The sequence below is a fragment of the Lithobates pipiens genome, unplaced genomic scaffold (assembly GCF_037356315.1).
Source record: "Lithobates pipiens isolate NorthernLeopardFrog02 unplaced genomic scaffold, aLitPip1_a1.2 Scaffold_28, whole genome shotgun sequence".
In the NCBI taxonomy this organism is placed as follows: Eukaryota; Metazoa; Chordata; class Amphibia; order Anura; family Ranidae; genus Lithobates; species Lithobates pipiens.
In genome coordinates, this window is record NW_027507789.1 from 3,030,489 (window position 1) to 3,053,704 (window position 23,216).

Here is a 23,216-nt window from a genome sequence, read left to right on the forward strand (position 1 = left end):
GGCTGGGTTCACACTGCTGTGATGCGGAAACGCTGCAAATCTACTGCGGGTTCCCGCATCGCACGCCTCCCGGCGGCAGTTCACGGCTGCCCTATGCGAACTGCTGGGAGTGTCAGTGAAAAGTTAATGACGCCCCCAGATCAGTTTCGCATATCGCAGTGCGATCTGCAAACTCCGTCAGGAATCGGATCGCATGGTGTGAACACCCATGCGATCCGATTCTGCTGTGGTCCAAAAAAGGGGTCCTGTGCGGAGTTTGGGCCGGATGCGAATTCAGCCATACTATCTGTATACTATCTGTATGGCTGAAATCACATCGCACAAGAGATCGGATGTGATTTGCAGTGCGGTGCGAATCACATCCGATCTCGTACACCCCAGCAGTGTGAACCCAGCCTTAAAGGGGACTCTTGGATTAACTATACTGTATGTTGATTACTGATTTATTATTATACAGGATTTACGCAGCGCTTACAATATTAAAGGGCGGCAATACAAGATGCTTAAGTGGGCGCCGCTCTTAAGAGCTTGCAATCTAATAGGGGTGTTGGTGTAGTATCTGACAGTCTGTTCTTCCCCCCCCCCTCAGGCATCCATCATGTTTTTGACACGACGATCGCGGCAGACTTCAGCATCCTGGAGACGCAGAAAGATTTCATCCAGCGGTTCCGGCGGCAGACGCAGGACGAACGCGCCTTCCCCATGTTTGCCTCCGCCTGCCCAGGTAAGGAAGACGATCGATCTGATTATTGGGACTTCCTGTAACTTTTTTTTTTTTTTTTTGCTGACTCGAGTCAATTCTCTTACGTGCCGCCCTCCCCTCCCCCCCGCAGAGCTTCATTGTACATTCCTCTCCGAGTCAGAAGGATTTTATGTCTGTCTCACCCTTGCTCTGCACATTCTACAATTTCACAACCAATGCAAATCCTACTATGTAAGCTGATTTGATATTTGAACTGGTGTGCAGGGAATAATAGATGTTATCTAAAGCAAAATATTATTATTATTATAATAATAATAATAATACTATAATAATATATTTATTATTATAAAATGTTTTTTTCATAACCACTTTACACTTCTGAGCCCCCCCCCCCCGGCCTTTTCTAATACTAAAAAAACATTTTATTTTCTAGGGCCTATGCTTTAAGATAAAGAAAATTGTGTGTGTGTGTGTGTGTGTGTGTGTGTGTGTCTATACATACACACAATTTTTTTTATTTTTGTTTATTAATAACTTTTTTTATTTTTTTTTTATTTATTTTTTTTAAAGCATATGCTCTATAAAAATAAACGGGTGTGTGTTTGTGTGGGTTTTATTTTATTTTTTTAATTTTTTTTAAATGGTGTCAGAAAAGGCCTGGGTATATTTATTTTTTTATTTGCATAAACACTTGAACCGTGGCACCCCAGATGTTTTGAAACTACATTTCCCATGATGTTCAAATACACTGCAGAGTGCATGAGCATCATGGAAATGTAGTTCCAAAACATCTGGGGTGCCGAAGTTCGCTATCGCTGAGCTAGATGATGCTGGACGACGCCCAGCCAGGAAATGAGGGCGGGGCTCCATATGACTTGCTGCAGCTTCTGCTGCACATGGTGAGACGCTCGCAGTGTGCGGTGAATCGGAGGAAGCCGTTTCAGTCCTGGAGAGGAGCCGCTGCAACCTGTGCAGGAGGCAGGAAGGGAGGCCGGAGGTCGGATTTAATGACATCCTCTGGTATCGAATCTCGGCGATAACAAAATATTTATTGGAAATGTTTAGCCAAAGCGGTGTGAAGGTCGGAGTCCAGATAAGGGACGAGGTCTGTCGGGAGGAGCGGTGACGCCGGCCAAAAAAAGGGAGGGAAGGGGGGGGGGGGGGGGGGAGTTCCACAATAAAAGAGGATTTGCTGTCGGCTTTTCCCATCTAGCCAGCAGGTGAGGGGTAAATCTCTCTGTGCCAATCGCATTGCGGCCGATCCTTCGCCCTGTCATATATATATATATATATATATATAAATATATTTTTTTTTTGTGTCCTCCTCTGAAAGCTGAGACCCTGTAAAATAAAATAGCGGTAGTTGCAGTGGTGTTGTCGTGTGTGTGTGGTGGGGTTTTTATTTTTTATTTTTTTCCCTTGTCTTAACATATTGACTCGACTGTCAACAGCAAACCCGTATTTTCAGTGAGAAATACAACAAAGGAATGTCAGACTCCGGAGGAAAAAGAAAAAGTGTCACTGAATCAGAGAGGCACATGGAGGAGAAGCGACCTTCAGTCCTTCTCCCAAGCCCCCCCCCCCTTTTTTTTTTTTTTTTCAAACTTTGCATCTATTAACAACTTCCCTACTGGTCTTGTTTACCCCCCTTCCTGCCCAGGCCAATTTTCAGCTTTCAGCACGGTCACACTTTGAATGACAATTGCACGGTCATGCTACACTGTACCCACCCATATGACATTTTAATCTTTTTTATTTTATTTCCGTCTATTTTTATTATTATTTTCACACAAATAGAGTTTTCTTTTGGTGGTAATTGCTACTTGCGTGTTTTTTTTTTTTTTTAATTTTTTTTTTTTTTTCCCAACAACGCAGCTAGCAAGGAGATAGGAGATGGCTGCTTTATCTCTCAGATAGCTGCGTTGTTGGACGGCAGTTGAGGGAAGCAGGGGAGGGGGGGGGGGGTGTCCTGTCTTTCCCATCTTCCTATGTGCTCTCTAAGGCTAGTTGTGTAGGCAGACCAGGAGCTCCTCTAACCTCCACGGTCATCCAACAACGCAGCTATCAAGGAGATAGACGGCTTATTTGACACAAGGCACTTTTCTTATCTGCAAGCGCTTATTTGAAACGTTTTCAGCTGACAAGCGCGTGCGCAGAGAAAAGCAGCCGTTTCCTTGCTAGCTGCCCCCATGTGGTCGTCCGAAAACGCATCCAGCAAGGAGATGGCTGCTTTGACGGATGCCAGTCTTCTCCTTCTCCAAGCACTTTCTTCCGAACCGTCAGGCAAGTGCTTGGAGACAGGAAAGTGGCATCTGTCAAAAGCAGCCGTCTCCTTGCTAGCTGCGTTGTCACACGGCACTCTTCTCCATCTCCAAGCACTTACTTGTCGGGATTAAATGTTCCAAACCGTCAGGCAAGTTCTAGGAGATGGAGAAAGTGCCATCTGTCAAAAAAAACGGCAATTCCTGTCTCCTATCTCCTTGTTAGCTGCGTTGTCGGATGGCCGTGGAGGGAGGAGGGGCTCCCCGTCTGCCTGCACAGCTAGCCTTAGACAGCACCTAGGAAGGTGGGACAAAGTGCTATATGTAGCCAATCCCTGGGGAAAAGACACAATAACAATCAAAGCCAGACTTGCTTTTCTTTTAAACTGCAATAAATGCCGACCTACGTGCTTTTTATAAGGTAGGTGAAAGGTGAACCGGCATAAAAACATTGCACAATAGTCCCGCCTCCTTGTTTTTCCGGCGTGTCAGAGAACCGAGAAGTGAAAGTGCTGATGTGGGCTGAAATCTGCTTTGTGTTTACTCTGCTGTAATAAACGTTGAGCGATCGCTGACCGAACCGCGACGCAGCTAAATCCTCCCGCTCGGGGCACAAAAAATACGTCAATCACTTCGCTAATAAGTTACAGAACTCAATTCCAATCTGAAAATAACGAGTGTAACGGCTTCACCTCTTCTGGGAAGGCCGTCCACAAGGTTTAGGAGATGTGTCTATGGGAAGGTTTGACCATTCTTCCAGAAGAGCATTTGTGAGGTCATGCACTGATGCTGGATGAGAAGGCCTGGCTCGCAGTCTCTGCTCGAATTCATCCGAAAGGTGTTCTATGGGGTTGAGGTCAGGACTCTGTGCGGGCCAGTCAAGTCTCACCCCAAACTCGCTCATCCGTGTCTTTATGGACTTGCTTTATTTTCAGTCCAAGATAAGAAATTGGATAAGAAAACTCCCACCAGTGACACACTTCCTGTCCCGGGGTGACCACACCTCCCTCCCCTGTACTGTAAGGAGTGGCAGTGTTGTCACCCTAAGACAGGAAGTGTGTTGGGACTACATAATGCCTTCCCTTTCTTTTTTTTTTTTTTTCTTTTTTTTTTTTTTTTTTTTTTTAATTACCATAACCAAGGGTGGAGATGTTCTATAGTCCACAGAAAGAGTTGGGAATAATGTAACCCGATAACGTTCAGCACAGATTTCTGGCGAGTTTTTTTATAAAACGGATCTAACAAAAAGCCTGTAAGTCACGCACTTCCTGTCCTGAGGTGACAACGTCAACTTGCTGCACTGTAAGGAGGAACAGTGTTGTCACGCTAGGGCAGAAATTGTTAAGTAAAGGGGAGGAGTTCTGTAGTCCTATCTTCATAACATAGGGTGGAGGGTTTTCTACGGTCCACAGAGAGAGCTGGGGGTAATGTAATTGATAACGGCCAGCACAGATTTATGGCCGAAGCAACTGGGAGATGTTTTTTTTTTTTTTTTTTTTTATTTATTTATGTTTATTATTTGCATGTATCAACCGATGTAACAAAGCGCTCATCAACGGTATATTAAAGGCTAAAAGAGAAAAATAAGTGAATTTCATGGCTCTAGAAAAGATCTAGTCTGTTTGTGTTTTTCTTTCTAGGTGTAAATCAAACCCCCATAGAAGGAAATACAGAGATGTTTTTGTAGTTTAAACAAAGTCCTGTCACTGACAGGTGCTGACATAAAGATCACACGGCTTTGTTTATAAATAAACCTGAATTTTTGCCATGGCTTTGTAAATAAATAAATCAATATTTGTGATACCTGATATTTTTGGTTTTGGCCTCGTTTATAAACAAATCCATATCGGCCTGCGTTCACACTTCACCATTCATTTTCATGCAGTTGTGCTCATGATGTGCAAAGTGCGTTGTTAATAGCACCCCAACCCCCCCAAAAAAATGCCTGTTTTCTCTTTATACAAAGTGCATTAAACTTGGCAAAGTGTAATAAATAAATAAATGACTTTTGATGCTCAAAAAATGGTGCACAAGCTACTCTACTGCGTAATATCGTAGCCATTAAAACGACTGGGTGGCCCTATGTGTGTGATGCAAAACTGCGCTTATGTACAGCATGTTTATGTGCATATTTATTCAGGCGTTTTCATGCGCTTTAGCGTTAAAAAAAGCGCCTGAAAGAAGCTGCAACTGCAATCCCAATGTAAAGCCCGAGTGCTTTCACACTGAGGCGCTGCGCTGGCAGAGTGTCAAAAAAAGTCCTGCAAGCAGCTTCTTTGCAGCGCTTTTGGAGTGGTGAATACACCTCTCCTAAGCGCCCCTTCCCATTGAAATCAATGGGAAGCGCTTGGAAAAACGCTATTGGCAGCAGCGTTTTGTGGGCGCTTTTAACCCTTTATTTGCCCAATAGCAGGGTTAAAGCACCCCATTAACGCTCAAAAAACGCTGGTAAAGCGCTGCTAGTTTAAGCGGCGCTTACGAGCGTTTTCGGGCGCTGACATTCACCTTGGGACTGCAGATGAGGCTTCTTCAAGCGGCTTTACAGGCGCTTTTTAACGCTAAAGCGCTTGAAAAACGCCCCAGTGTGAAAGGGTCTAGAGCTAAATGTTAATGCAGGCTTTCAAGATGCCTAGGATTTGACATGGCTTTGTTTATATAAACAAAGCCACATAAATGGCAGCTCTTTTCTTTTCTTTCGTCCCCTTTTTTTTCTTTCTTTTTTGTTGTCTTTTGTTCTTCTTCCTTCTCCCTTCTTCTCTCTTCTTCTCTCTTCTTCTCTCTTCTTCTCTCTTCCTTCTCTCTCTTCTTCTCCCTTCTTCTCTCTTCTTCTCTCTTCTTCTCTCTCATCTTCTCTCTTCTTCTCTCTCTTTCTCTCCCTTCTTCTCCCTTCTTCTCTCTTCTTCTCTCTCTCTTCTCTCTTCTCTCTCTCTTCTTCTCTCTTCTTCTCTCTCTTCTTCTCTCTTCTTCTCTCCTTTTCTCTCTTCTCTCTTTTTTAATTATTATTATGATTCTTTTCTTTCGCCGTGTACGTGTCAAATCGATCACTGTTTTTGAGATGGACGCCTATCATACAATTATCTATATATTACAGTGATTATAGATGTGGTGTTACAGTCCTGATTTTGATTACACATTAGAGATACGAGATGTTTACCTCCTTCTTCCCTTCCCTTTTTTTTTTATTTTTATTATAATAATATATTTAATATAACCTTCATTTATTTTATTTTATTTTTTCTTCTCAGGGTGGGTCCAGTACGCGGAGCGGGTTCTGGGTGACTCTGTGACTCCTCATATCTGCACAGCAAAGTCTCCTCAGCAGATCATGGGATCGCTGGTGAAAGGATACTTCGCCTCTCACAAGGTCAGTCCAGCCGTCTACGTGGTGTGTGTGGTTTGTGTGTTTTTTTTTTGGTTTACTTTCTGTCAACACATTTATATTAAGGTTCTATTTGTGAGAACACGATGCTCATTCTTTCTCTCCGTCCTCCCCAGAACCTGGCCCCTGACAAGATCTTCCACCTTACTGTGGCCCCGTGCTACGACAGGAAGATGGAAGCCCTCCGGGAGGATTATTACACCGAGCTGCACAACTGCCGGGACGTGGACTGTGTGCTGACGTCAGGTGAGGATCGGAGGATCGATTTGATGGAACAGAGCACATCCACACAATGGAGGAGTACCGTATATACTCGAGTATAGGCCGACCCGAATATAAGCCGAGGCCCCCAATTTACCCCCAAAAAAACTGGCAAACTTATTGACTCGTGTAAAGCCGAGGGTAAGACATGCCTGTCCATCCCTGTGTGTGTGTCCGTCCATCCCTGTGTGTCCGTCCATCCCTGTGTGTCCGTCCATCCCTGTGTGTCCGTCATCCATCCCTGTGTGTGTCCATCCCCATCCATCCATCCCTGTGTGTGTGTGTCTCCATCCATCCATCCATCCATCCCTGTGTGTGTGTCTCCATCCATCCATCCATCCCTGTGTGTGGTGTATCCATCCTGTGTGTGTGTGTGTGTGTGTGTGTGTGTGTGTGTGTGTGTGTGTGTGTGTCCAGCCTACCTGTGTCCCGAGCCTTTGTCCCGAGCCTCCGTCCCGTGCCGAGCCTCCTTGCCTCCGTGCCTCGCCGCCGTGCCTGCCTCCGTCCCGTCCCGTCCCGTCCCGTGCCGTGCCTTGCCTTGCCTCCGTCCCGTGCCTCTTCGTTCGTCGGCGCCTCGGCGGCCATTGTAAAATTCAAAAGCTGCGCCGCCGCCTTCGCCTGTGATAGGCGGAACACTGAATTTCCCAGCAAGCCTGTGTTCCGCCTATCACGTACATCGTATCATCCTCGTCCGTAGTACGAGGATGATACGATGTCCGTGATAGGCGGAACACAGGCTGCTGGGGAAATTTCAGTGTTCCGCCTATCACAGGCGAAGGCGGAGCGGAGGCGCGGCTTTTGAACTATAGAATGGCCGCTGTCTGTCTGCCTCGACACGCTGATCGAGCGGGCAGACAGCGATGACTCGAGTATAAGCCGAGGGGGGCACTTTCAGCCTCAAAAAGAGGCTGAAAATCTCGGCTTATACTCCGAGTATATACGGTATTAGTTGGCCAAGTATTGGTTAACCTTTTTTAAGCTGCCAAAATGTTGGCATTGGCCTTCAAAACTACCAGCCAGTGGCAGTGCATCCGCAAAGGGTGCAGGAGCGCCGCCCCCTCTTTCCTGCACCACTCTAATCACCACAGATAGAGAGATTCATGCAATGTATGAATCTATGGTCTCTGCTGACACCCCCTGTTCAGGTGCCCAGCCCATTTTCAGACGCCGGGCATCTGAATTACAGTGGTGAGGGTATTTTTTGGAAGCACCTGATTAGAGCCATGGGCTCTAATAGGCGCCCAAAAAGGTGAACAGTGGGCGCAATGCTGTTCACTCAGCTGTGTGTTAGCAAAGTGAAATGCTTTGCTTTGCTAACACTGAATCCACCTCTCAGCCAATCAGGGTGCCGGGTCTGTTACCAATCGCCTGATTGGCTGAAAACATCAGGCGCTGTGATTGGACGCCTGAGAGAAGACAGAAGAAGACACTGAGGACGTGCAGGAGACCGCCGCTGACCCGCTCCGAGACAGGTAAGTGCCAGGTGGCATCTGATGGGGCACAGTGGCTGCTCTTTGATAGCTGCAATGATGATGATTTTTTTTTTTTTATTAGTTTTTCAGTTTTTTTGCACCCCCCAAAAAAAAAATTTGAACACCAGCCGCCACTGCTACCAGCTTCAGTCTCAAAGGAGCCACCAAGTGCTGTCATACTGGTTTAAGGCACAAATCAAGGTGTTGCAGTGCCAGTTTAGGCTCTTCTGTCAAGGAGCCACAGCACAGTTTGGGGCCCTTGCAAAGTGCCACTGTACCAGTTGGGGGCCCTCAAATAACTGTGCCCCCCCCCCCCCCCAGTGCTGGTTTTATCTCCTGAAAAAACGTTTGGCACCCTCAAGGTTCTGTGGCACTGCTTGGGGCTCCCCATAAAGGTGCAGTAAAGTAGGTGATCCTTCCGCCACTTAAGGCGGCATAGCAAGAATTGGGCCTTTTCAAGGTGACACAGCACCTAAGGTGACACCTTAACTCCTGCAGCCTTAAGGTGGCACGGCGCAGATTGGTTTCCCCTCGAGGTGCATCCACGCCTGTTGAGTTCCCCTCAGGGTGCCACAGTTCCAGTAAGAGCCCTTTTTAAAGGTGACACAGCACCTTAATAATTTCCGTACAGGATTAATAAAGAATTCTGAATTTTAGATTCCTCAAGGTGCTGCAGCATTAGTGGGGGGGGGGTTCCCCTTAAGGTGCACCAGTTGGGCCCCTCTGAAGGTGCTCCAGTGCCAGTTGGGCCCCTCTGAAGGGTGCTCCAGTGCCAGTTGGGCCCCTCCTCAATGTTCAACAACAATCCCAGTTGTGGGCCTCCTTTAAAGTGACGCAGTACCTTAGGAAACCCCCCTTGGGTGTGGGCAGTGCTTGTTATGGCCACCTGTTGGAACCCTCCTCAAGGTGTGGCAGTGCAGGTTGGGGCCACCAGCTGAACGAATGTTGCACTTTCCATGTAAGAGAAGTGTCCTGTCCTGCGTCTGACGTGTCGTCTGCTTTGTATTCCAGGGGAGGTGATGCAGATTATGGAGCAGAGGAACATTTCCATCAAGAGATTGCAGAGTCTCCTCTGGAGAACATGTGAGTGATTTTGTGTTGCTGCAGGAAGAAAATTCCTGAAGGTCTCCCGGGGGCCACAAGACACATTCTTCGGACGCGGCTGTTGTTGTTTTTCTAATTGTGGCAAATGCCTGAAACTACAATCCCAGCAGAAGGCTCTTCCAACCGGACCTCAACGCCGGTGTTCTGACATTATACAGTCCGGCCATCGAAAAGTGTCCGCTCCGTACTGCGCAGGCGCAGCGCTTGTGCAGCACGGAGCAGAAGGAGATTCTGAAAATCTCTGAAGATGAACGGCGCCTGCTCCGTGAAGCCCCACCATCCAAGTGGACATAAAGCTGCACATATTGAGGGCCCCTCGCGGGCTCACCACTCTTCACTCGGCTCTTTTTATTCAAACTCTATGTCACTTGGATGGTGGGGCTTGGACCCGGACTCGCGGCGCAGGCGCCGTTCATCTTCGGATATTTTCGGAATCTGCTTGGTCCTGTGTACTGCAGCCTCTGGTGGGATTTTACTTCTGTGTTGGTGTGTCTTTTTTTTTTTTTTTTGTGGTCCCACAGTAAATCATAAGGACACCACAAACCAAATATTGTTATATTTTTGTTAACAAACCAACCCCCCCCCCCCCACCCCCAATAACACAGATGATCCTAACTGAGCTTTACTGTCTCGCGGTATGATCACCTCACTAAACGAAAGTCCCAGTGCACCTTCTCATGGGACAGCAGGAGAAGGAGAAGACCGTTTGTAAACTTGATTTCTTGGGGGGGGAATCCAATTTTCAGGAGTCAGAGTTGCGCCGCTGTGTACAAGGGTCGCCTGTTATAGGATTAGAGCACCCTGCATGCTGGAGGGGGTGGGCTTGGGTTATTGGAAATGGAGGGAGACATGCATACAGGGATTTTCTGCCTCATCCAATTAATAAAAGTCCCACCACCTGATAATCCCTTGGGAATTTCACCCTTGAAGGGACCTTTGCTTAAGAGGGGGGGGGGAGTCATCCTTATCCTTTTAATAAGAATTATTATATATATTTTTTCTTTAATTATTTTTAAAACAAAGATGGCAATGCTTTGTTAATAATAATTTTATTAATAATTATGATTTTATTATTAATAATAATCATAAAAATATAATAACCAAACATTGTTAAAAACATTGTTTTAATAAGAATTACATTTAAAGAAAAAAAAAAAAACAGTAGTAGTAGTAGATAAAAACAATAGACTGCCGGTGCAAAAAGGAACTAACAGATTATATCCTAGTTTGCTTATATGAATAAGTGAATGTCACCTCGTGAGTAAACAAATTCATATACATACTTTTTGAAGTAGCAGTAAATCATAATTATATTTACTATTATTTTTTTTTATTATTTTAATAATAATGTCACCTTCATCTGAATATTATTCTTATTAATAAGTAAGAATTACATTTATGTTTTAGTAATAATTACATTTAAAAATGTATTAATAGTAAAAAAATTATTAATAAAATATGTACTAGTACTTTTATTAATAATAAAATAACAACGCCGCCTCCCATATGTTTTTAATAATATTTTTTATTTCCCCATCTGTTTTTAATATTACATTTTAAAAATTAAATTTTATTTAATAATGTGTATTTACAATATAATCGCGTAGGATCAAATATAAGTACAATTTGACCCCCTTTCACACCAAGGCAGTTTTAGCGTTAGAAATAGCGCCCGAAAACTGCCTCCCATTCCTTGCAATGGGGGCTTTCACACTGGGGGCTGGGCGCTTGCAGGACGTTAGTAAAAGTCCTGCGAGCAGCACCTTAGCGGGTTTGGGAAGCGCTGTATAGAACGCCCCTGCCCATTGCAATGAATGGGAAATGCTTCCGAAGTGCCTGAAAAACATTTCAGAAGCACCGTAACATGGGAGTGTTTAACCCCTTCTTTGCGGTTAACAGTGCCCCGCTAGTGGCTGAAAAGCACCGCTAAAGCGAGTGGCGCTTTATTGCTAACGCACGGGCGGCCCCAGTGTGAAAAGGGTCTTTTGGTTCCTGTGCAGTTCTTATTAATAATTAACATTATTATACAGGATTTATATTGCGCCAACATTTTGCTCAGTACTTTACAACAATGAGGGCAGACGGTACACTTGCAATTCAAATCAATACAGGAGGGATCAGAGGGCCGGTGATCCCTGAGAGCTTACAATCTAGAAAGGAGGGTAGTTCTTTGCTGTGTTCACAATGTCTCACACAGATCGGGCCCCCGCTGCAGCCTCTCGCCTTGTGACTTGCTACAAAGTTAGTGGTTGCAGTCTGGAGGAGAAGAGGAGACGGGAAATGCTTCCTTTTTGCCTGCAGCAGACTGAAGACATCTCACCCTAGGCAAAGTCACTGGACTGGAGCCCAGGATGGCTTTTTAATGAGTCTACTGGTGATTCCAAGTGGTGGCAAAACTTGCGACGCACTCTTTTTTTTTTTTATTTTTTATTTATTTTTTTTTTTTTGGGGTTGTTGCAGGACAAAACGCACATGGGGAGGGGGGAGCCTTATCACGGCAATTGCACAAAACGTGTGTGAATTGCACTTTTAAAATCCCAAGGGGGGGGGGGGGGTGATCTACGTTCCCACTATTGGATATGTGACGGGGGGGGGGGGGGGGGGGGCTAGAGCAGCAGTATGAAGGAAAAGTGGCTTTATCCTTTAATTGTTTTTTATCTCGGCATTCTGCTGTCTGATGGGCGCTAAATAGGGAACTTCTGGACCGGACGGTGAGGCATCAAAAAAAAATTGGCACATTTGGGGCGGGGGGGGGGGGGGTTGTTTGATAAAACTGAGCACGCAGAATATGGTGCAGTCCGGCGGCGTCTTACTTCAGCTTGTTCAATGAAGCTTTGTCAATAAAAACCTGGAAACTGATTGGCTCCCATGCACAGCTGCCCCAGGTTTTGCACTCTCCAGTTTTAGTAAATCAGCCCCAGAAAGTCCATCAGCTGATTGATGAATCGGATCCTCCATTCAGAATCGAATGGTGGAACAATAATCCTTTTCTTCAGCAGAAGCAGGTAGGACTCTGCATCATGTGCAAATACACTTCTCCTTTTAAATGATGATTTATTGTGTGTGTGTTGTGTTGTGTTTTTTTTTTTTTTTTTTTTTTTTTTTATCACAGCAGTTCATTATTTCCAGTAGATTGTTCTCCATTCCTGAGTGTTTTTTTTTTTTTTTTTTTCTTTCCCCCACCATGGGAGTTTCATCAGATGATTGGGATTTGTACCATGTGACTAGTCAGCGGTTTATTCCCATGTGATCTCGCCTTCCCCCTCCTGATTCCCCTTTTTATTTATTATTTTATTTTATTTATTTATTTATTTTTTCCCCTCACAGCTTCGGAGGGACGTGCTGTGCGTCTGTGCGCCACGAAGGCACCGGCTCCGACGGGTACCTCGCGCACCTCTTCCGCCACGCCGCCAAGGAATTGTTCGGTACAGACATCCAGGAGATCACGTATAAGACTCTAAGGTGAGTTCTGGATGGAGATGTTTTTTTTGTTTTTTTTTTTTGTATAAAAATAAGTTGTCATTTACAAAGGATTAATAGATGGAAATTTTGAAAGTCCCTGTTTTATTTTTTATTTATTTATTTTTTTGCACAGGAACAAAGACTTCCAGGAAGTGCGTCTAGAAAAAGACGGTGAGACTGTGCTGCGTTTTGCAGCTGCCTACGGCTTCCGAAACATCCAGAACATGGTGCTGAAACTGCGCAAGGGGAAGTTCCACTATCACTTTGTGGAGGTCCTGGCCTGCCCCGGAGGTAGGTAGTTTCAGGAGGTCCTTTTTTTTGCAGCTACACTTACGGAGGCAGCCATTGTATAGTTGGGATGGGGGCGGTATTTCAGAAAAATGAGTCAATGGGCTCAGCGGCATTGGAAGGCTCCCCCTTCTTTTTAAATGTGTTTTTTTTTTTTTTTCCATCATGGCCACTTTTTTCTTTTGGCGCCGGGAGATGGGTATGCCAAGCGTTCTGTGCAGCCATTGGCTCCTGGTGGGACCTGAAGCTGGCAGAGTAAAGATCCGAAGGTCTGAATCTGAAGCCTGTCTTCATGAGATTGCTCAGAAGAGCACGTGGGGCTTTTAGGCTCGACGCGTTTCTGACTGTCATGTGTAGGGCAGCTTATTCATTTTCAGTTGGCTGCACTACATGCCAGAAACGTGGAAAATAAATCTGACCGTTTCTCCACAATTTTTAGCCAAAATTAGAATATTACATAAGACTAATTAATAAAAAAGGATTTTTAATAGAGAAATGTTGGCTTAGTGAGAAGTCTGTCCATGTACAGTATAGGATGCACTCAATACTTGGCCGGGACTCATTTTGCATGAATCACGGCATCAATGTGACGTGGCATGGAGGAGATCAGCCTGTGGCACTGCTGAGGTGTTATGGAAGCCCAGGTTGCTCTGATAAGGCCCTTCAGCTCATCTGCATTGTTGAGTCTGGTGTCTCTCAACTTCCTCCTGACAATTCCCCACAGATTCTCTATGGGATTTAGGTCAGGCGAGTTTGCCAGCCACATGATCATGTGTCCAGGTATTGGTAGCTTTGGCAGTGTGGGAGGTTGCCAAGTCCTGATGGAAAATGAAATTGGTATCTTGATAAAGCTGGTCAGCAGAGGGAAGCATGAAGAGCTCCAGAATTTCCTGGCAGAGGGCTGCGCTGACTTTGGACCTGATAAAACGCAGTGGACCAACAGATGACACGGCGCCCCAAATCATAACAGACTGTGGAAACTTCGCACTGGACCTCATGCAACTTGGATTCTGTGCCTCGCCGCTCTCTCCTCCATACTCTGTGCCTCGCCGCTCTCTCCTCCATACTCTGTGCCTCACCGCTCTCTCCTCCATACTCTGTGCCTCGCCGCTCTCTCCTCCATACTCTGTGCCTCGCCGCCTCTCTCCTCCATACTCTGTGCCTCGCCGCTCTCTCCTCCATACTCTGTGCCTCACCGCTCTCTCCTCCATACTCCTGTGCCTCGCCGCTCTCTCCTCCATACTCTGTGCCTCGCCGCTCTCTCCTCCATACTCTGTGCCTCGCCACTCCTTCTCCAGACTCTGGGACCGAGATTTCCAAATGAAATGCAAAATTTTCCACAGTCTGTGAAGATTTGGGGAGCCGTGTCATCTGCTGGTGTTGGTCCTCCTGTGTTTTATCAAATCCAAAGTCAGCGCAGCTCTCTAGCAGGAAATTCTGGAGCTCTTCATGCTTCCCTCTGCTGACCAGCTTCATGGAGATGCCGATTTCATTTTACAGTAGGACTCGGCACATAGCACACTGCAAAAAAATTACCAATACCTGGTCACATGATCGTGGGATCACTGTGCTTGATTGCCCAGCAAACTAGCCTGACCTAAATCCTATAGAGCAGCCTTTCTCAACCTTTTCAACGCAGAGGTCTCGGGGGGGGGGGGCCTTGCTAAAAATCTACAACTCATGTTATAATAGTGTGTTGGTCAGTGGGAAGAATGGTCCCCCTTACAGATAGCTAAAAAGATTAATGGCGTCAGTTGGAACTTATCTGAGAGGCAGGAATTGCCCAATGTTGAAGGAACCCCTACAACCTCTGGAGGGACCCTGGTTGAGAATCGCTGCCGTAGAGAATCTGTGAGGAATTCTCGAGAGGAAGGTGAGAGACACCAGACCCAACAATGCAGACGAGCTGAAGGCCGATATCAAAGCAACCTGGGTTTCCATAACACCTCAGCCGTGCCACAGGCTGATCTCCTCCATGCCACACCACGCCGTAATTCATGCAAAAGGAACCCTGACCAAGTATTGTGTGCATCCTATTCTCTACATGGACAGACTTTTCACTAAGGCAACATTTCTCTATTACATAAGACCAATAAAAAAGGATTTTTAATATTCGAATTTTTGGCTAAAATTTTTGGAGATTTCTTGTCCACGTTTCTGGCATGTAGTGCAGCCAATTACATTTCTCTTTAAAAAAAAAAGAAAAAATTATGTAAATATTCAAATTTTCTGAGATGCTGAATTATGGGATTTTTAATAGCTGTAAGCCATAATCAACAAAATTTAAAGAGAAATGCTGTGTATAAGGCATCTATAGAAAATATACCAGTTTCCCATATTATAATGTTATGAGATGCACCTGTATTTCAATAACTCGTTTTATTCCCCCCCCCCCCCCCCAGGCTGCCTGAACGGAAAAGGCCAAGCGCAGACGGCGGACGGGAAACCGGAACGGGCGATGCTGCAGGAGATGGAAGCCTTGTACACCCGCGTCCCCGTGCAGAGCCGCAGGATAACCCGCACATACAGGAGCTGTACACTACCTGGCTGGAGGGCGCCGAGTCGCAGAAATCCAGGGAAATGCTACACACCAAATTCGTACCCACAGGCCACAACACCGCACGGGTGGACATGAAATGGTGAGGCCTGCGGACTCGTGCTGCTTCTATGCAATGGGCTCGGTGGATGCTGCCAGAAACCAGCGTGTCTTCCCCTCCCCCCCCCCCCCCCCCCCCACCGAGAGAGAACACAACATGGCCGATGCTGCGCCTTGGGCAGGAGGTGCCCCTGGATAAAATCGGATGAACCGGTTGGCTTAGACTTGTTATAGGTTCAAATTCCTTCCCTTTTTTTTTTTTTTTTTTTTTTTTTTTTTTGTGTGCCATTCTTGGACCAGTTCTAAGCATTTTGGCCTTGTCCGTCCTTTACAGTGAAACTCCTAACCCTTTGCTGCCAGGTCAGCCTGGTGGAGCCAAAAAGGGTTTAATTTTGCAGTGCGTGTTTATTGTCTCATTTCTACATAAATGCCTTATTTTCCCTTCGGCCGTTGCTTCAGACCCAACCTTCCTGCCATCTTGGTGGAACCTTCTGTCTACTGTGGTGGTTCAGACCTTGGTGGACGAAGGGTCTTCACTATTTCTGAAACTGCCTAGCGGGTTTCAAGAGGTTATCCATTTTTTTAAGTACATCTCAAAACCAATTTTTATCTTTAGTAGGATAGAGTTGGGAAAGGTTGTGTTTTTTTTTTTTTTTTCCCCCCCAACTTCCTGTCCAGTAGACACAACAGGAAGCGAGAAGAAATCTGCCCAAATAGTGGGCTTTACCATTTTGGATTTCCCATTTATTTTTTCCCTGGGCACACAAAATAAAGATGGGGTGTAGACTGCATATAATAACCTTGACCAGGGGGGTACTTACCCTTGCACATTATCATCTACATGTTTGGCTGTAGATACCCTTTGTTTTATTTTTTAAGATCAATTCGATATTATTTCATTTTTGTAAACAGGCATGGGAAACCCGAATATAGTCTTCTATCCAAAAGTGCCCCATTACCTGGATTGTAGGGGACTCTCCTGTTTGGTATGGCTGCTTGCTGGGATAAGGCTGATTTCTCAAGAGCCCTGCTACCGGACAAGCAACCAAGGCAGCCAATAGATCAGGGGTCTCCAGACTTTCTAAACAAAGGGCCAGTTTACTGCCCTTCATACTATTTAGGGGCCTGACTGTGGCCATTGAAAGTAGAAATTGTTTAACTCCCTCCCCAGTACATGCAAGTATGTACTATGGGAGGAATAGTGCCCCATTGTTGGTTCAGTGGGAGGAATAGCGCCCCATCGTTGGTTTCAGTGGGAGGAATAGCGCCCCATCGTTGGTGTCAGTGGGAGGAATGGCGCCCCATCATTGGTGTCAGTGGGAGGAAATGGCGCCCATCATTGGTGTCAGTGGGAGGAATAGTGTCCCCATCATTGGTGTCAGTGGGAGGAATGGCGCCCCATCATTGGTGTCAGTGGGAGGAATAGCGTCCCATCATTGGTGTCAGTGGAGGAATGGCGCCCCATCATTGGTGTCAGTGGGAGGAATAGCGTCCCATCATTGGTGTCAGTGGGAGGAATAGCGCCCCATCATTGGTGTCAGTGGGAGGAATAGTGTCCCATCATTGGTGTCAGTGGGAGGAATAGCGCCCCATCATTGGTGTCAGTGGGAGGAATAGCGTCCCATCATTGGTGTCAGTGGGAGGAATGGCGCCCCATCATTGGTGTCAGTGGGAGGAATGGCGCCCCATCATTGGTGTCAGTCGGGAGGAATGGCGCCCCATCATTGGTGTCAGTGGGAGGAATAGCGTCCCATCATTGGTGTCAGTGGGAGGAATAGCGTCCCATCATTGGTGTCAGTGGGAGGAATAGCGTCCCATCATTGGTGTCAGTGGGAGGAATAGCGTCCCATCATTGGTGTCAGTGGGAGGAATAGCGCCCCATCATTGGTGTCAGTGGGAGGAATAGCGCCCCATCATTGGTGTCAGTGGGAGGAATAGCGCCCCATCATTGGTGTCAGTGGGAGGAATAGCGCCCCATCATTGGTGTCAGTGGGAGGAATAGCGCCCCATCATTGGTGTCAGTGGGAGGAATAGCGCCCCATCATTGGTGTCAGTGGGAGGAATAGCGCCCCATCATTGGTGTCAGTGCGAGGAATAGCGTCCCATCATTGGTGTCAGTGTGAGGAAAGAGAACCTACAGGCTTAATAAAGGCAGGCAAAGGGCAGCATCCAGCCCCTGGGTTGTGGTTTGGAGACCATTGAAATAGATGATGCTGTTGACTTCAGTGGCCAAACAAAGCTGCACGTGAGTTACTGTATATTACAATGTGCCTCAGGTTGACACGGAGTTGGTGGTCAACCAGTCGCAGCCCCAGATGTCATCAAAGTAAATATAACTTGGTAAGCTGGACAGCGGTCATCAAGGTGGACCGGATTATTGAGCTGGAAAAGGGTCATAAAAATGGGTAGAACTCCGTAACATGGACAGGGGGGTCATGAAGTTGGACAGATGGAAGATTCTTTGATGACCAGGCTTTCCATAGGCACCACTCTAGCTGGAACACCCCACCATGACTGAAGGGCTATTATTTTATGTTCAGCCATCTTCAGCCTGTTTACAAAAATTATAAGTGAACCTCTTCCCGTGTTTTGCTTCTTCTATTATAATTTCTTCCGTGTCATAGTTGTACGTGTATTGAGGTGGCCCTTTTTGTATGAGTTCCCATCACCTCAGCACAATCGGCTGAGCTACTGAATATAAGATTGGGTTAAAAAAATGGGCGTCCTCTACCCAGGCAACCTGTTTTTAAATGCGACTTCTGTAGTACACTTGCTTTGCCTTAGTCTTGGAAGTCCCTTTACATGAACTTGATGCTGCTAACCCTACCAGCAGGAGCAATGGTACCAGATGTAGCACTCTAAGATGTTGGCATAAATGCCACCTGATCTTCCTCGAACCCGCCACGATATTTTGTCTTCATGAGTTGCGTCCATTTCACGTGGTTGGTTGTACTCTCCATTTTTATTTTCTCTAAAGTCTCGACACAGTATTTTGTTCTAGAAGGAGCACCGGGTTCTGAGTAAATCCCAGAACGCCGAGCTCTAAGATGTTGTTGCATATCAAGACCATACGTGATCGTAACGTATTTTTGGCATTTTCTAGTCGTCCATGTTATTTATATTTTCTGTAATACTTTGTGACAAAAGGTGATTTATAGATAATCTTAGCCTTGTTTTAGTCAATGTATACACTATGAATGCATAGCTTTTTCATACTATGATCATCCTCCCTGGACCTGGAAATCAATTGGGAGACCTAATCCGTCACATCAACGACCCAACAAGGACATTCTAAGGATCTCTTACTGTAAGTTACTGTAAGGATACTTTTCAAATTTACTTCCCTCTCATTGTTTTATGTCTGTTGTGGTGTTTATTATTATTTTTTTTAATGTATGTTGCCTTTTTTTTTTTTTTTCTGCATTAAAAGAGTTTGAGGAAGCCTTTCATGGGTTGTCCACTGCCTTGTGTGTCTTTTTTTTTTTTTATTACACCCCAGCAAAATGTTTTCTTTCCATTTTATTGGGGAGATTTCTAGACATGTGCAAAAGGAAAAAATTCGTTTAGTTTCGTTGTAATTCGTTAATTCATTAATTTCGTTTAGTTATATTCGTTAACTTCCTTAAATTCGTTTTCGGATTTCGTTTAGTTTTCTACTGAATTCGAAAAATCGGCCACATTCGAAAATATTTCAACCGGATTCGAAATGATTTCAACATGATTCGACATTATTTCAACCACATTCGAAAATATTTTGTGACCCGACTTTAGGGCCATGTATCTCGGGGTCACTTGGTGCTAGAAACTCCAAATTTGGACATGTTATAGTGCTAGTACAATTGTGTTTGCATACCAAATTTGGGGTTTCTAGCTATAAGTGACCCCGAGATATGTGGCCCCAAAATCGGGTCGCAAAATGTCATTCTCTGCTCTAATAACATTTTGCGACCCGATTTTGGGGCCACATATCTCGGGGTCACTTATAGCTAGAAACCCCAAATTTGGTATGCAAACGCAATAACACTAGCAATACAACATATCCAAATTTGAAGTGTCTAGCACCAAGTGACCCCGAGAAACAGGGCCCTAAATTCGGGTCACAAAATATTTACGAATGCGGTTGAAATAATTTTGAATCATGTCGAATTCATTCGTTATATTTCTTTGGTATTCGTTGTAATTTGTTGTTTTTTTTTTTTTTATTCGGACATTCGGATGCATCCGAATGTCCGAAAGATGCAAAATTCGGCCAAATTTCGATTCGTTACGAAACGAATTGCACAAGCCTAGAGATTTCTCTTCACTCCATATCTCACAACTGGAACTGGGAATAGTTTCCAATGAGGGACAACTCTTTCCTTCAGTGACATTTATTTATTTTCCCCCTGATTTGTAATGATCACCAGTACCAGGGCCAATCTTCCCAGTGGAGGTGCAAACAACCGTTTCAAAACTTTGATAGGGTCACAACTCAATCCAAAAAAAAAAAAAAGTTGACTTTTAGATACACTTTGATACAGCCATCTTAAGAGGTAGTTAGTTCTCCTCCCACTCCTAATTTTAAAGGGCTATCCTACGCTAAAGTCAAAAGTGTCTTTACAGGACTAGTAGAATCGAACCCTTTAATACGCGTTTCCATGCTCATAAAGCTAGCAGCCAAAACTCTAAAACTTCCGTATATTTCATAACTAATGAAATAATAACAGCACAGATATAAAAGACATATATATTTTTTTTCTTCCTCGATTAACTTGTGACGTTTTATGTCCAAACACCCCTATATTAGTGGATATGGGGAACCAATAGAACACCTTATCCCTCCTGGGGTAAAGCAGACATCCGAAACATGCCGTATTTATATTCACTTCGAAGCTAATTTCATGCTGGACAATAATCTGCAGGTTAGCAGGCTATGACCTGTAGGTGTTTCTTCTAGAAAACTGTAGCTGGGATACAGTCCTAAACACGCTGACCTCACAGGGCCACTCCTCAGGTGCTTAATTGGTCAGATGGCCTCTGCCATTACCCCTTTAATGCCAAAGAAAAGTGGACTGCAACCACATGGTTTTAGCTCTTGGCTAATGTCAAAGCAAGGAACATCTGTCAAGTCGTATGAGCGCCAATGTATCATCTTGCTCATTGATTGGACTCTGGTTTCATTATTGTATCTTTTGTAGTGATGGACGAACTTCCGACGGGACGTTTCGCGAACGCGAAACGCGAACGGGCACAAACGTTCGCGAAAACGACCGTTCGCCGCGGGCTCCATTGACTTCAATGGGAGGCGAATTTCGCAAACCTTTAGGTCGAATTTGCGGCCACGGGGTAATTATTAGGGGGTAGCACGCAGTCCCACCACCTGGACAATAGCATAATACATGTATGAGGTGAATTTGGGATCGATAACTACAAGCATTTTTTTTTTATTTGGGAAATTGTTCTGACAATTCAGGACTATGGAGCTAATGAAGGCAATGGAGGAGAGGGAAGGTCAGGGACCAGGGTAGGCAAACAAGAGGGTGCAGGAGATACAGAGCACTGACAGCAGCACCGTAATACAGAGCACTGACATCAGCACCGTGACATACAGCGCTGACAGCAGCACCGTGACATACAGCGCTGACAGCAGCTCCGTGACATACAGCGCTGACAGCAGCTCCGTGACATACAGCGCTGACAGCAGCTCCGTGACATACAGCACTGACAGCAGCTCCGTGACATACAGCGCTGACAGCAGCTCCGTGACATACAGCGCTGACAGCAGCACCGTGACATACAGCGCTGACAGCAGCTCCGTGACATACAGCGCTGACAGCAGCTCCGTGACATACAGCGCTGACAGCAGCTCCGTGACATACAGCGCTGACAGCAGCTCCGTGACATACAGCGCTGACAGCAGCTCCGTGACATACAGCGCTGACAGCAGCTCCGTGACATACAGCGCTGACAGCAGCTCCGTGACATACAGCGCTGACAGCAGCACCGTAAGCAGCCCCAGGAGGAAGTCAGCACAGCACAGGGATGGTGTGATCCCCTCATAATAAGAACCCCCAGGAGGAAGTCAGCACAGCACAGGGATGGTGGGAGCCCCTCATAATAAGAACCCCCAGGAGGAAGTCAGCACAGCACAGGGATGGTGGGAGCCCCTCATAATAAGAACACCCAGGAGGAAGTCAGCACAGCACAGGGATGGTGGGAACCCCTCATAATAAGCAGCCCCAGTAGAAATATGACACCGCTCAACCTCTTCAAAGAGGAGGGTAGGGGCATATAGTACGGTGTGCTTTTTTGGGTCAGGGAAGTGAGCCAAATGAATTAAGAAGGTCTGTGTGCTTGATTCCAAAAATTGTTTATAGACATATACATGGTCTACTGATCACATGTGTTGAATTCCTCCGAGATCCATGCCTCATTCATTTTTAGAAATGTGAGGTAGTTAACACTGTCGTGAGCTAGGCGAGTACGCTTATCGGTCACAATCCCCCCTGCTGCGCTGAACGTCCTTTCGGACAGGACACTGGATGAGGGGCAAGCCAACAGTTCGATTGCAAATTGGGCAAGCTCTGGCCAGAGGTCAAGCCTGCCCACCCAGTAGTCTAGGGGTTCATCACTCCTCAGAGCGTCCACATCGGCCGTTAACCCAATGTAGTCGGACACCTGACGGTCTAGGCGTTCCCTGATGCTGGATCCGGATGACACCTGTCGATGGGTCGGCTGAAAGAATGACCTCATATCCGAAGTCACCAACACATCTTCAAACCGGCCTCTTCTTGCAGGCGCTGTTGGATTGGTACCCGCAAATCCTTCTCTGGGAGTGGGAATTGCTCCTCTGCCAGCGCACGCAAAAGCAGAATGCAGCATTTCTCGAAGCAAGGCCTGGAAGTGCTGCATTCTGACAGCCCTCTGCGACGGCGGTAACATTTCCGCCATTTTGTGTTTGTACCGGGGATCTAAGTACGTTGCCACCCAGTACTGGTCCTTGACCCTCATGCTTTTTATACGGGGGTCCCTATTAAAACACTGGAGCATGAAGGCCCCCATTTGCACTCAAGCGGAAGGTATGTGGTGGTGGTGGTGTTGTTGGTGGTAGTGTCTTTGGGGGTGCACATAGCAGAGAGTGAAGAAGAGGGTGCAGATCGAGAGGATGAGGAGGGTGCAGAAGAATAAGGCTGAGTGAGCCACTCAACCAAGTCTGGTGCGTCCTTTAAAGTAATTGAACGCACCTTCTGCAACTTCCCACTTTGGCTCAAGGCTGTTGCTCCTGCCCTACCCCTACCACCCCTGCGGAAGGGCCTGCCTCTTCCTCTGCCTGTCATTTTTTAAATCACCCTGTGACAAAACTCTTAGTCCCTATACCGCTGAAGGACTGCTGCAGTATAGGGCAGCGGTCAGCAGTAGTGCACGTCAACCCTATGTATTGTGGACCGATAGCGGTCCTTACAGAACAGCAGACTGTACTGCACTCAGGCCTATGTACCGTAGCACCCTATACCAAGTTACCAGTCCTTATAAGAACTTTTGTGGACCAAGCAGGTTGTGTGTTAGTGATTAGCAGACTGTACGTCAGTCCCTATACCAATGAAGGACTGCTGCAGTATAGGGCAGCGGTCAGCAGTAGTGCACGTCAACCCTATGTATTGTGGACCGATAGCGGTCCTTACAGAACAGCAGACTGTACTGCACTCAGGCC

General features: G+C 46.0%; 1 protein-coding gene across 1 annotated transcript in view; it reads left to right on the top strand.

Annotated features, from left to right (window-relative positions):
* NARF (nuclear prelamin A recognition factor) overlaps positions 1 to 15,967 on the top strand; it is a gene marked incomplete in the record, with an annotated part of 19,007 nt that extends 3,040 nt beyond the window's left edge. The window contains 9 exon segments of the mRNA XM_077458563.1: positions 590 to 724; positions 6,210 to 6,328; positions 6,460 to 6,589; positions 9,088 to 9,126; positions 9,129 to 9,159; positions 12,508 to 12,642; positions 12,776 to 12,933; positions 15,333 to 15,431; positions 15,434 to 15,967. Coding sequence (XP_077314689.1) covers positions 590 to 724; positions 6,210 to 6,328; positions 6,460 to 6,589; positions 9,088 to 9,126; positions 9,129 to 9,159; positions 12,508 to 12,642; positions 12,776 to 12,933; positions 15,333 to 15,431; positions 15,434 to 15,573 — 986 coding nt within the window.
* Between the last annotated feature and the right edge of the window lie 7,249 nt (positions 15,968 to 23,216).